Here is a 14,446-nt window from a genome sequence, read left to right on the forward strand (position 1 = left end):
CCAACAAATATTTATTGTGTAGGCAGTATGGTAAGTTATGGGGATACAGAAATGAATACAGTGCTCCCTCCAAAGGAAACTAGTCACCCTTTTTTGGAAAAGGGAAGAAAAGAAGTTTGGAAGTATTTGATGCTAACAAGGCTAAGAAAGGGGAAGCTGAGCACTTCTGAAGACAAAAGATGTAGTTTGGATTTGTTCCCCCCCCCCACCCCATTTTGTTTTGACCAGGTTCTGTATTTAGTACTTAAATCCGTGAGACCACACTCTTTGAGAAAGGCTGAATTGGGGCTTGGCCTTCAAGAGCTTAGGCAGAACCCCTCGGCCTTACTGCCTGTTCCTGTCTAGAACCACACCCTTGGTGTCAGGCCAGAAGTAGATGAGCCTTGAGGCTAGGGAGGAGTGAGCCAACATGTTCAAGGCTGTATCTGTCTCCATGTCAGTCACTCCTTGCGACAATAAAAATGACCAAATGAGCCTGTTTTTTATATTCCTTTTGGCAGGGATTGTGTATCGTGTTGTTTTTTGCAGAAAACACATTTTTATTTATTTATTTATTTTTTGGTGGCCAACTTTGAAGACTTGAGAAGTTGAGTCTTGGGTCAGAAACTGGAGTAAGTTTTAAGGGTTGCTATCACCCGATATTTTTTGTAGGTTTTGCTGGGGCTACTCAATTCAAGCTTCTACAGAATTTAGGAATGAAAATTATTGGTCAAGAAGAAAAAGATAATGAATTCTTAGAATTTGGGAAAAAAATCCCCTCTTCCGCAGCCTAATTGTCCAAACAACTTGGGCCAACTAAAATCAGTCTCAATTTACTTTTTAATATTAGTGATAGGCCATAATGGGAGCAACCAGAATTTAGCCACATCCTTTTGTATAAAAAACGACATTGTACAGGTTATCTAGCCTTGCCCACATCCTCTTGCCAACACTCTCATTTAGTGTTGGATGTCTAGGAAGCTGCCAGTGAATGTTGTTGAGTTGGGGCTGTTTAGGTAGCAATTTTGTTATAACTGGGGAAAGGAAAATGGAGTTTGGAAAAAGTAGTCCTGAGGGCCTGAGTCCTTCACTCCTTTCTGGTTTTTGTTTTTGTGTTTTCATGCAAGATCCAATGTTAGTGATCTGGTTAGTCAGGAGTGATCAGGCCATATGAAAACTGGCTACTGTCACCTCTAAGAGCTTTAAAAGGAAAAGATATCACTGTAGGAAGGAAGGGTGTCCGTGTAAACCTCTAAGTTCAGGTGCTCAGTGAGTGGTGTGACAGAGTACTACAGAGGTTCTCTTGGCTGGGCTGGCCTCCTTTCTCTTCAGTCGGTGAAGACTTCCTTTGTAATTTTTCAAATGCCACTTTGTATGTTCCAACCTACCCTCTTGGCTTTGATTCAATCTGTGTATTTTTATTGTTCTTGCAAGGTGCTAATCTCACCCCTGAGTTGGGTTTGAGCCCATTTGGATCTATCCACTGCCTTCCTTTTTCATTCCTTCCCCTTTTCCTTCATCTCTCCCTCTGTCTTTCAAGTCTCGGTACTCATTTCTTATAAAAGTTTAACCCCAACCATTTGTAATGCATTTAATCTAATAGTTTTATGTTGTGACAGGGTCCCTGCAAAATTATTTCTGGTTTCTCTTTCTGTCAAAAGAACCCCCACTCTGAAAGTATATTTTCTTATTGAAATAATGGAACGAATTGACTTATTGATTTGGAATGGGCACACCCTTGGTTTGGAATGGACCTGGAATTAAACTAGAAACGTCTTCTGGCCAGGTTGGGACAAGTTATATGGTAGCTTTGAGGGTCCCCAGAACTCTGCATCTAATCAAGATAAGAAGCATAGAACAGCTGAAAGGAATCACATGCATTCTCAGGCACATGTGGCAAACAAGGCCCAGGTTTCTTGGGGGTGGGACATCATAGGATCCCCCTGAAATTCTGATGATGAGCCTAGAAGACCTGATTAACTTTGATTGTGAAGCTGGAAGCATGCCATCTTAACCTGTGTGAATGTTCACAGTAAGTAAAAAGAGACAGAGGAAAAAAAAGCTTTCAGAACAGTCCCTGCTTTATGTTTTCAGAAATCATCGTTGCAAACTAGAAGTAGAAGGGAGTGATTTTTATTTAGGGGAAAAAAAATTCATGGCTCTCAAGGTTTCTATTCTTTCTTGGAAAGTGCAGAGAGCTGTGTTTAAAACACTTGATAGATTTCCATTTTTGTACCCCCTCCCCCACCACCCCACCGCCACCACCAAGCTTATTTTTCCTAGCACAGTCTTGTATACATAGCACTGCACTGTCTAAAAGACAAGGAACAAAATATCCTGTGTATTAGAAGGAGGGTGGTAACACAGTACGATGGATTGCTAAAGAGAGTTTGAGGTGAGTCATAAACAGGTTTTTGTTTTTGTTTTTTATTTTACAGGGATTGTGGTCTGTGAGGCGCCTAACAACAAATTAGATAAATTCGCGGGAGTTCTCTCCTGGAAGGACAGCAAGCACTGCCTCAACAATGAGAATATAATCCTGAGGGGCTGCATCCTGAGAAACACCAGCTGGTGTTTTGGAATGGTTATTTTTGCAGGTACAGCTGACTGCCCCAGGTCGGTTGTGGGGAACCTGTCCTGAGGTGTGCATGGGCAGTCTGCACCTCTTCAGGTTGGATGAGGAAGGTGCTTTTGTTCTACAAAAGATACTGCTCCAGGTTGACTGCAGAGGGTTAGTCTGGGCAGGGCTCCCCTGTGTGAGGAACCACTGGCATCGTGAACTCATTCTTAAGGGGTGCTTGGGCTTTAATTGCTCAGTGGGTGCTAGATACTGTTTAATTTCTCTTTCTTTAACTTCATCTCAATCATTCCCATCATTGTATATATTAATCCACCTGCCTTTAAAGTGGGGGAAGAGTGTGAAACAAATCCCCCCCCCCCGCCCCAACCCTACTCTGCTGTTAATTTTGTAGTTTGCAAGGTCAAGCAATCCTTTTGGAAGAACTTTCTTGGAGATCCTGCAATCATTTCTGTTTATACTTTGTAGCGTCTTCTACCATTTGTCAGCAGGACAGTGGGGCCTGGAAAGACTGTGCATGACAGAGGTGGGGGCGGGAGGCAGGGAGGGAAGGAAAGTGCCTCTTACTCTTCCTACTGGCCACTTTTCCTGTCTTGACTTTATCTCTACAGGCCCAAGGTGGCATTCTCCTGCTAAGGAACCTTACAGTAGCCCCATTACATAAAGCCACTCATATTGTACTCATGGCTTCCATTGCCAGCCCTTGATTTTTAAAAATCCTGTTTATTATGACATCAAATTAAGATGTGTTTTTGGGTCCATTGACTATATGTGCAATCAAAATTGGAATGTTTTTCCTCACTGACTTCCCTCAACAACAACAAATGTTTATTAAAGACTCAAAAGTGTTCCAAACCTAGAAAAGTCCTCCCAATTCCTCCTAAATACTCTCAGCTGTGGGTGTTAGCGAGGCTCTTGCTGCTTGGGGTATTGCCATTGTAAGGACTTGAGAAATCCCTAGAAGTATGGCAGTATATGGGCTTTTATCTGGGGACAAATCTGCTTTCATAATTCGCTCATCAGATGCTTTTATTTGTTGGGTAAATGAAACTGTGATCACGTATTTTCTTATTTGCACCTTTCTTGCATTAAGAAAAAGAGCTAGACTTACATATTACCCTCCCTTTATCTTCCCACATAATGAGAGGGAGACTTCTTGAAGGTTCTTTAGTGAGAAGGGCCCTCCTGGTTTGCTCCCTGTCATCACAGAAGTTGGGGGGCTTCATCCCAGGGATGGGCTATAGCCCAACGTTGTGTTTGCATTTTTGTGAACTTGTTTGGAATGACTAATTCAGGACTATGGTTCAATTACAGCATGTAATGCTAGGACAGCTGTGTGAGCCACTCAGGGGCCAAGTTTTTCTTCATAAGTTTTGCTCTGGGAAAATGCGCCTACATGGAAGGAAGTGGGGTGGTAAATTGAACAGGTCTCCCCCCAAGAAGTATAAGAGAAAGCTCACAGAATTAGAATTGGACAGAGCTGGGTTCAGATTTGTTTACCAGCTGTAGGATGTTAAGTCGCGGTTACTTAAACTTCCCAAGCTTTAGTTTCTTCTGCTGTAACATGTGGGTAATGAGTACATTAGAGAGTCACTCTAGGGGCTCAGGGAGACAATGCATATGGCAGAGGCTGCTTGACAAATGTTACTCTCCTTCCTTCCCTGCTTCTTCCATCCAGCATCAATTCTGACTGCGCTGCCTGCCCCATAGACTGAGGATTGCTCTGATGTAATGCTCTTTGGATCTTGGTAGGCGGGAGTGGGGCAATATCCTCTTCTTTTTGTGCTATGGGTTAGATCTTCTTCATGAGGCAGATATTTGTAAAGCAGAGAATGCCTGCATTGGCTTTAGTCTGGGCATGAATGTTAATAGAAAGCTTAGCTAGAATAGTGACAGGTGGAGGAATGGTTGGTTTGGTCAATGTCAGATTTGAACAGATGTGTGTCTCCGAACCCCCAAGTCTTAAATCTAATTTGGGGAATTAGTTCCAGGTGAACCCTTAGATCTTATGAAAGTTATCCAAATGAATTATTAACTATTCTTTCTATATGACTCTGGTTATAACTATCACTAAGGATTGTGTAAGGAATATAGTTGACACAGACGTGGTTTACTTTACAAATCTATAATTTCTGAGGCTCTAACATACATTAACAGCTAGGCCATGCCTCCCTGGTAATAACTTTTCTTTCACTCAAGAGAGCTGGAAATCTTGTTTCTGAGTGGAGGAGTCTTGTTCATTTAAGGAATCCATTTAAGGAATCCAGCACCATTTTGGTACACAGTAGATTTTTTTCCTGGATGTCTTCCATTTGCCCCTCCAGATCTACTGTCACATTTTCCACTCTTCTTTCTGCCTTGGGAGGCTGATTTGTATGGTTTACACTAATAGGTTTCCTTGAATTTTGGCTTCTAATTAGGCTCTGTCATTGGGGATCCATGGAAAGAGATCAAAGGGAGAAAGAAGATTGAGGTCAAGGTATTTATTCCCCCAGACTTCCTCCCTAAGTAGTCACTTCAGGCTGGCTGTGTCCCTCAACCTAAAGTCACTCTTTCTTAAAGGGTGCAAACTCTATACTGTCCTTTAGGGTCCAGTAACCACTCCCTTCTAGCTTAGATAGAGAAACATCCTGATTGCTTCTAAGTCTTTGGTTACTGCATGAACCTTTTGCTTCCACTACACCCCCACCCACACTTTTGTAAAGAGTCACTTTAGAAAAAAAATTTTTTTTTCCTCCAGTTATCCTTGTTCAGTGCATCATCTATTTCCTGTTTGGAATCTGAATGAGTCAGTCTTAAATACACATTGATTGAATGAGTCAGTGAATTAATGAGCTAATGGAGTATTTCATATAGTTTTAAAAACAGTGGTGAAGAGCAAAGAGCTCCCAAGTTAGATACGTCTGGGTTTGAATTCTGGTTCTGATACTTACTAGACAAGAAATCTCAGGCAAGTTACTTAAATACTTTAAGCTTGTTTCATTATTAGTGAATTAAAGGTAATAATACCTAATTAATTGGATTGTTTTATTTTTTTTGTCCAATTGTTTGTTTTATTATGTTATGTTAGTTACCGTACATTACATCATTAGTTTTGGTGTAGTGTTCCATGGTTCATTGTTTGCGTATAACACCCAGTGCTCCATGCAATACGTGCCCTCCTTAATACCCATTGTTTTAAGCATTAACTGAGATAATAAATGAAAAGCACATATGCACATCACCTGAAACATAGCAGGTACTTAATAAATTCATCAAATGGTTATTTATTGAGTGCCTACTATGTGGCAGGCACTATACTTCTTATTCATTTCTGATTAAGAATGTGAGCAAAGACAAATGCAGTCCATTCACTCATGTGGTTTTGACTCTGGTAGGAGTAAGAGAACTTAATCTCAGCTAATTGTCATAATGAATCTATAACCTCAAACTGAGATAAGTGCTCTGAAAGGAAAAGAACATGGACTCACAAGAATATATAATGGAGGAATATGAAGAGAAAGAGCAAGCTACTTAAAAGTCACATTGTGGACAAAGGCCCTGTGGCAGGACTGAGAATGGTGAGGTAAAAAAAACTTAAGAAGGCCAGTGTGGAATATGGAGAACGTGGAGGATATAGATAGACGCGTGACTGGAGATGTGGATAGGATCTGGACCATACAGGACTTTGTGGTCTGTATCCAGAACTTTGGTCTTTATCCTAAGAGCATTGGGAAACCATTGTAAAGTTTTCCAAACAGATGGTGTGTGTGTGTGTATGTGTGTGTGTGTGTGTGTGTGTGAGAGAGAGAGAGAGAGAGAGAGAGCTGAAAACTCATTATTGCCCATGGTATTTATAAGTTGGTAAATAGCAGGTCCTTGAAAGAGTATATCATTGAGGTTGGGGAGGATAAAAATACTCATTAAAGCTGGGAGCAGAATGGATGCAGGGAGACAAAATTACTAAGCTTTTACTATAGTCCAGTTGAGAGATGATGGTACTTTGGACTAAGGTGGGAGTCACGGAGATAGGAACCCTGGGGGAAGATCACAAGTGGGGCTGGACCAGGGCTGCTTGAGGATCCTTAGAAGAATCCAGGTGAAGATTCCTTAGACAATTAAATGTGTGGGTTTAGATCTCAGAGGAGCAGTCTGAGCTGGAGATTTACATTTGGTCTATAGATGGTAATTGGAGCTGTGGTCTTAGATGAGATTTCCAGGGAAGGTGGATTCAGAAAGAAGACAAGATAGGCTACACCCAAGTGTTAAGGAATCTTGGTGTTTAGTGGCTGTGCAGAGAGGGGTGAGCATCATGGAAGACAAAGAAGGAGTTAACAAAGAGGTAGGAGGAAAAGCAGGAGAACATTGTAATACAGAAGCTAAGGGAAGAGTGTGTTTCAAAAGGATGGAACAGTCAAAGTGTCAACGGCTGCTGATAGGTCAAAGAAAGCATGGAGGGTATTGATGATAACACTAGATCTGAAACTAGGTTGAGTAATGAGTAGGAGCTGAGAAAACAGAGGCTGCTGAGTACAGAAATTCTTTCAAGATCTGTGTGGAAGAGTGGAAGATATGAGTGGAAGAAGAGATGTGTGAATCAGCATCTGTAGATATATTTAGATAAATATTTAAAAACCCCTTAGGTGTATTCTCTGCTGCTCTGTGTGTGTATGTATGCCTAAGAAATGTAAAATTTTAGCACAAAACTGGGGTCTGTCAGTTTTTCAGCTTTTGCTAATCACAAACTTTATTTGCTCTTTGTGATCTTTACTATACAAGAAATGCTTCCCACCCTCAGTGTCCATATGATTTTAATAAACAATTCCAAGAAAATGTGGGTGGTCTCATTTACACAGCAGTAGTTGGGAATAGGACAGTGGGGTACAGTTTCCAACTTCAGACTGAATTTTATGAGACCCCAATCTTTGCTTCCATTTGTATTTTAAGTAAATGAAAGTCTTCTAAGGATGTGCTCATTCTTCCCTGACTTTTAGGATGGCATAAGATTTTATGTGTGCCTCTCTCCTTTAATTCTTTCAATTCCCCTCTCTCCTATATTAAATGGCTACATGGATTGATGATGTAATGGGAAGATGATGTGGAGAGGAAAGCTAGAGGAATTAGATATAATTAATGCTTAATTGCTTCCATTTAGCATCTTCCGTGTCTACACGGAATTTCTTTAGCAATATATTTTAATATTCTCTTTTGTTAATCATCTAGTTATGTACCTCTAAGGCAGTGAATAATAATTCTTAGAATTACTTGAACAAGGGACTTGGTAAATATGAGAGAATGTATTTACCTGAAATAAAGCTAATATAAGATTCAATTCCTGCCCTTACAAAAAGTGTATATTATGTGCACAATGTGCAATACACAATAAAGATTCAGCTTACTTGCTGATGTCTTGTTTGCATTTATTCTAGTTTCTCCATAAAGGCACCGTAGATCTTTTTGGGAAACAGATCCAGAATTTGATTTCTGATTTTAACTTTCCATTTTTGATCTCAGTGTTCTGAATTGTGTTTATTACTGCATTCTTTTTAACATGTCAAATTATTCCTCACTTGGATTGACCTTGTTACCTTTCACTCCTTCAACTCCAAGCACATCCATATGCAGCCTTTTGAAAAATAGCATTTCTCAAACTGATTTTCAGCCACAGGTCTGTCTGGATTTGTCCTATTCTAAGGAGACCAATTCTCTTGCAGTCTCCAGGGTTGTTATTAAGCTACCAGTTGAGAATCGTATACAACTTAAAAATGACCCCTGTTCTTAATAAAAGTTAAATTATTTTGAAAAACATACTGTTCTCCTTTCAGGAACATTTGACATGGTAAGAAATAATAATAATGGTAGTAATACATTATCAAATCATTTTAAGGTTGCTATTTAATTTTATTTTGGCAGGTCCTGACACTAAATTAATGCAGAACAGTGGTAAGACAAAGTTTAAGAGGACAAGCATTGATAGGCTGATGAATACTCTAGTACTATGGGTAAGATACTATAACAAAATTAGGCAAAGTTGCTAATCATTGTTATCTTACTATATTTCTTATATTTTGCTGGGAATTCTTTCAGAAATTTTTATTCTCCTTGTGGAATTTGTATTTGGGGGTTTTGCATCTGGGACCCAGTTATATTGCCCTCTACTTTCTAGATTATGATTTCTCAACCATTGGTACAGTTTCTCATGAGAGGTAAGATAGTGCTTCTGGAGGCTGTCATGGTCTTGCAAGTTCTCCATATTTCAAGTATTCATTTTTAAAAAAGAAAACATAATTTTTAAGGTAGTTTGGTCCCTTTGTTGTCTTACCTTTGCTCATGTCCTCTCGACATAGCTTATGGATGGAGCTGGCTTCATGGGCATGTGACCTGTGCAAATATACAGGTTCCCCACTCAGAAGGGCCTCATACTTGGCTTATTGATCTGCTGTTGCCATGTAGAAATTATCAGTAATTTTTAAACAAGGGGTCCTGTATTTTCATTTTGCACTGGGCTCTACAAATTGTGTAGCTGGTTCTGCTTATGAATCTTCTAAGGCCCAGGTCACAGTTCTCCTTTGCAAAAGCTTCTGAACCTCCTTAGCATGGGATTCTTTCCTCTGAATTTTTGTTCTCTTCTGCATTTTTTGAAATGTTTTTTTCTACCATCCATTTACCAAAAACAGTTGAGTATTCCTTGCATGCTACCCTTTTGTCAGTTAGGCACAATACAACTTATACACAATATATCTTGTGCTTCCTCATGCTGTCCATCTGATTGTTATCTGACTTTTTGTGTAATATTGCTTTCCTTCCTTATGTTGGAATTAAGTTGGAAGACATTGATTTTAAATATGAGGACAGTGACCTTGAACCAAGCCCTGCCCCCATCACAGACTCATAAGCAATTATAAAGAATCTGAGCTCAATATATATTTGCATAACTGATATGTGATAGTGGGACTCTGAATAAAGAAAGAAGTGGACTCTTTTTTTTTTTTTAATTTTATTATGTTATGTTAATCACCATATATTACATCATTAGTTTTTGATGTAGTGTTCCATGATTCATTGTTTGCATATAACACCCAGTGCTCCATTCAGTACATGCCCTCTTTAATACCCATCACCAGGCTAACCCATCCCCCCACCCCCCTCCCCTCTAGAACCCTCAGTTTGTTTTTCAGAGTCCATAGTCTCTCATGGTTCGTCTCCCCCTCCGAATTACCCCCCTTCATTTTTCCCTTCCTACTATCTTCTTCTTCTTCTTCTTTTTTTTTTTTTTTAACATATGTATTATTTGTTTCAGAGGTACAGGTCTGTGATTCAACAGTCTTACACAATTCACAGCACTCACCATTAGCACATACCCTCCCCAATGTCTATCACCCAGCCACCCCCTCCCTCCCACCCTCACCACTCCAGCAACCCTCAGTTTATTTCCTGAGATTAAGAATTCCTCATATCAGGGAGATCATATGATACATGTCTTTCTCTGATTGACTTGTTTTGCTCATCATAATACCCTCCAGTTCCATCCACATTGTTGCAAATGGCAAGATTTCATTCCTTTTGATGGCTGCATAATATAAGGAAGTGGACTCTTATTGGGTATAAAATACTGGCTGGGCTCTGTGTTTTATGTTTGGTATCATCCTCAGAACTGGGCTTTCCTCCCACTACATCCATCCCCTTGGGGAAGAGTATCCAGGGCCAAGGGGACATGCTTAGCTTGTTTCCCCTCCTAGAATTCCCTATTTAAATGGCCCTAAGCCCGCTTCTTGGCTTGCATGGGGATTGTATGTGTATCCACCACAGAGTAAAATTACTGATTGTGAAGGAGAGACTGTCCCAGCTTTTTATACTAGAAAATCGAATAATCCACTGGAGAATTAGAAGCTGAGTCAATCCTAAATTAGGGCATTTAATGCAAAGTAGCACCAATTTTAATGCTTTTAAAGTAATTCTTTTCATTTAATTTGTGGTATTAATCACTGAAAGAAAAGAGGATACTGTGATACAGGTATCAAATTGGTAGGATTTCAGGAATTCACAATTCTGCTTTTCTCTAATGCATGGTTTTCTAAGGTACTTTAAGTCAGGTTTTCCCATACTTTTTTCTACATACATGTCTTCTTATATGTATATTTTGTTCATGAATGAATAAAGAAGAAAGCAGTCCTAGAATGCCTGAATATTCCTTCTTGGAGGAAAAAGGAAATAAGAAGTTAAATACATTCCTGTTCCCTAGCCCCACTCTTCCCTCAATATAGCGGCTGGTCTCGGCTCCTAACACAGTATGACACTTGGCAGAGCAAAACCCCCAGAATCCCTTGTTCCGCTCAGGTTTTACCTATTCACTGGCTTTGTGTCTTTCCTTTCCAAGGCTGGCATTTGGCCTCACAAGGAACTGACCTTGCTCTCTTTCTAGTTGCTATGCCTCCAAAATGTCTGCTTTGCTAATCCTGGTACTAATCACAATGTAAGAGTTGGCTAACAGTTTTCAGGTTGCTTCCCATTATTTTTTTTAATCTCAAAAGGAAAACATATATACCATGCCATATTTTAATTAATCCTTCTTTTTCTTGTGGACCTTAAGTAAGGATTGTGCAGCTAGATCTGTAGCCAAGAGACTTGACTAGTCCCAAATCGTTCTTTATCACTGACATTTTCTTCCTTTTGCTTTTGTGCCTTGGGTGACCATATAATTTATCATTCAAATGGGGCACTTTTGAAGGTGAAAGGAGGAAACACAATTAATATTATATCTGGACAACAGATATAAATGGGGGCTGACCAGGGCAAGTCAGGACATATGACTTTCTTTACTTGAGCCACTTACATATATGCACTCATCGCAAATCAAGGGTGTGAAGTTATTGGCTTTGTGACCATGGATAAGTTATATAATTTTTCTGTGCTTCTGTTTTATTTTGTTCTGTTTTTGACTCATAACGTGTGAATAATGATTATCCCTATCTCAGACAATCAGTGGGAGAATTAATTGAGAAAATGCATGTAAAATATTTAGCCAAGTTCCAACATAAAAATATTAAACTTGTATGATTAATGATAAGTAAGAAGAGCTTTGCATGTCTTGCTTTTCAAATGGCAGTTTCTTGGAGTTAGGAGTGTAAGTGGATTGTGTTGATATGGTGAGTTTTGGGTTCAAGTTAACCTTAATCAGACTTCTATTCTCATTTCAGATTTTTGGGTTTCTGGTATGCTTGGGAATTATTCTTGCAATAGGAAATTCAATCTGGGAGAATCAAGTTGGAGACCAATTCAGAACTTTCCTCTTTTGGAATGAAGGAGAGAAGAACTCTGTGTTCTCAGGATTCTTAACATTCTGGTCATATATTATTATTCTCAATACAGTTGTACCCATTTCATTATATGTGAGGTAAGATGAGAGCTTATACTTTAGATAAGCCACTTTTGTCGAAAGACTTTGTTGTGCATGATCATGTTCTCTAATCATTTTTGTTTTAAAATTATGACAGTGAGGTAGATGTCTTGCTCTAAATGCTTATGATCTACATCTGTTACAGCTGAGGCAACTAAACTGCTTAATCTGCTTAACTTTTACATTTTCAAATTATAATAAATGCATTTTATTTTCTCCTTGATTTGATTTGGTTTCTTAGAGATGTTATTCTTTGGAATACATGGGCTACAGTATCTCATGCAACCTGACCAGTTAGAATTGGGTTGATATTGGGTAAGAAATGGAAGAATATTTGGGGACATCTATTGTGATGATGACTCCCTGATACTAGTCTGGCTCCAGATACCCAGATTTGGATTCTTTTTTTCTCCCCCCTTTTCTTTTTTTTAATTAATTTTATTTTATTATGTTAGTCACTATTACAGTACATCATTAGTTTTTGATGTAGTGTTCCATGATTCATTGTTTGCGTATAACACCCAGTGCTCCATGCAGAATGTGCCCTCTTTAATACCCATCACCAGGCTAACCCGTTCCCTCACCCCCTCCCCTCTTAAAACCCTCAGTTTGTTTCTCGGAGTCTATAGTCTCTCATGGTTCGTCTCCCCCTCCGATTCCCGCCCCCCTTCATTTTTCCCTTCCTACCATCTTCTTTTTTTTTTTTTTTTTTTTTAACATATAATGTATTATTTGTTTCAGAGGTACAGGTCTGTGATTCAACAGTCTTAAACACTTCACAGCACTCATCATAGCACATACCCTCCCCAATGTCTATCACCCAGCCACCCCATTCCTCCCACCCCCCACCACTCCAGCAACCCTCAGTTTATTTCCTGAGATTAAGAATTCCTCTTATCAGGGAGATCATATGATACCTGTCTTTCTCTGATTGACTTATTTCACTTAGCATAATACCCTCTAGTTCTATCCACGTCGTTGCAAATGGCAAGATTTTGTTTTTGTTTTTTTTTGATGGCTGCATAATGTTCCAGTGTGTGTGTGTGTGTGTGTGTGTGTGTGTATGTATGTATATAAGTATGTATATATGTATGTGTGTATATATATATATATATATATATATATATATCAATCACATCTTCTTTATCCATTCATCTGTTGATGGACACCAGATTTGGATTCTGTTCCACCACTTAGTAGCTCCATAAGCTTGGGCAAGTTATTTCACTTCCAGTGCCTCAGTTTCCTGATTTTAAAAGTAAAGAAAATAGTATTTTACATAATAGGATTGTCTGAAGAGTAAACAGACTGTAAAGCTCTTAAAAGAATGTCTGATGCATCCTAAGAGCTTAAGGAATGTTAATTTTTCCTATTATTCGTAAATATAACATAAAGAGGTTGAAATATAGTTTGTGGTACTTGTCCATTGTTAAATAAGTATGAATCGTAATTCCCACCGCAACGCCATCTCTTATTTCTAGATTTGGTCTCACAAATTAGAGCTAAAATCATTTCTCTTTTTCTCTCTCTCTCTCTATACATACACCCACACGCACATACACACATGCACATAAGCCTTTATATGCACATTTGTATGTATATTTCTGTGTGTGTGTGTGTGTATTTGATAAGGCTTAGAAGTTGGCCCTAGAGTGTATACCTGGGATATTTTTGATTCTAATCCTACCAAGACTGCGCCAGACTATCTCAAAGACACTGGAGCCAGGATGAGACTTGGTTGTTTGACATTCCTCATCACCAGTACTTTAACAATACAAAAAAATTACCGGCTCTAAATCCCCACTAATCTTTACGAACTTCTTTTTCTCTCTTTCCAAAATCCTAGCTATGATGAAGCAAGGGAAGTTCAATGCACAAAATCCACCCTTGTTTGGAATAGCAGTCGGGAAACTGAAATGTCAAGTTGTGGGAAATTGACTTGAAGTAGTGGCATGTGGCCACAACACCACAAATTGCTCTGGGCCTTCTGGAGCTGTGGTCAGAGCAGGCTCTATTTAAACTCTATCCTACTGGCTCATCTTTGATTCTGAGGACCTTCATGCTTGTATCCAATTATAAAGTCTGTAGTAAATCCTGCTCTTGGCCAGGAGAGCTATGGTCAGCTTTTATAGCTTTCCTTTTATGTCCTAAATGAACAATAAATGCTCATAGTGGCTTACCATCTGCACATGTGCAGTTTCATATGCCCTCACAAAGGAAGTATATTCTGTGTATGTTCTTTCTTTGAAGTGTGTTGGCATTTTTCATTTAATGATTTGAAAGATTGGTGTTGTAGAGGTCAAGGCTAGATTCCCAGGTTAGCATTCCTTTTCTTTCTAATGTGTCCCTTGCAGTAGTGAAAAGAAAACCTAATTGGAATAGTCCAAACCCAGGTTCTGGTTTTGGCATGACCACAAAAAGCTGCATGACCTTGAAGAAAGCACTTGGCTTCTCTGTGCCTTAGTTTGCCTATGAACTCTGTGCTGCTCAGTGAAATGGCAGGATTAAAATAA

At 39.2% G+C, this 14,446-nt stretch overlaps 1 protein-coding gene across 4 annotated transcripts in view; it reads left to right on the forward strand.

Moving 5' to 3' along the window:
- ATP8B4 (ATPase phospholipid transporting 8B4 (putative)) overlaps window positions 1-14,446 on the forward strand; it is a 263,861-nt gene that overhangs the window by 153,931 nt on the left and 95,484 nt on the right. For 3 of the 4 annotated variants that reach the window (XM_078079369.1, XM_036101921.2, XM_078079371.1), the window contains exons 10-12: window positions 2,418-2,576; window positions 8,450-8,538; window positions 11,734-11,930. In XM_078079369.1, coding sequence (XP_077935495.1) covers window positions 2,418-2,576; window positions 8,450-8,538; window positions 11,734-11,930 — 445 coding nt within the window. The remainder of the gene's footprint in view (window positions 1-2,417; window positions 2,577-8,449; window positions 8,539-11,733; window positions 11,931-14,446) is intronic. The other variant, XM_078079372.1, reaches the window with a different exon arrangement.

Source organism: Halichoerus grypus, chromosome 8 (genome assembly GCF_964656455.1).
Source record: "Halichoerus grypus chromosome 8, mHalGry1.hap1.1, whole genome shotgun sequence".
Classification (NCBI taxonomy): Eukaryota; Metazoa; Chordata; class Mammalia; order Carnivora; family Phocidae; genus Halichoerus; species Halichoerus grypus.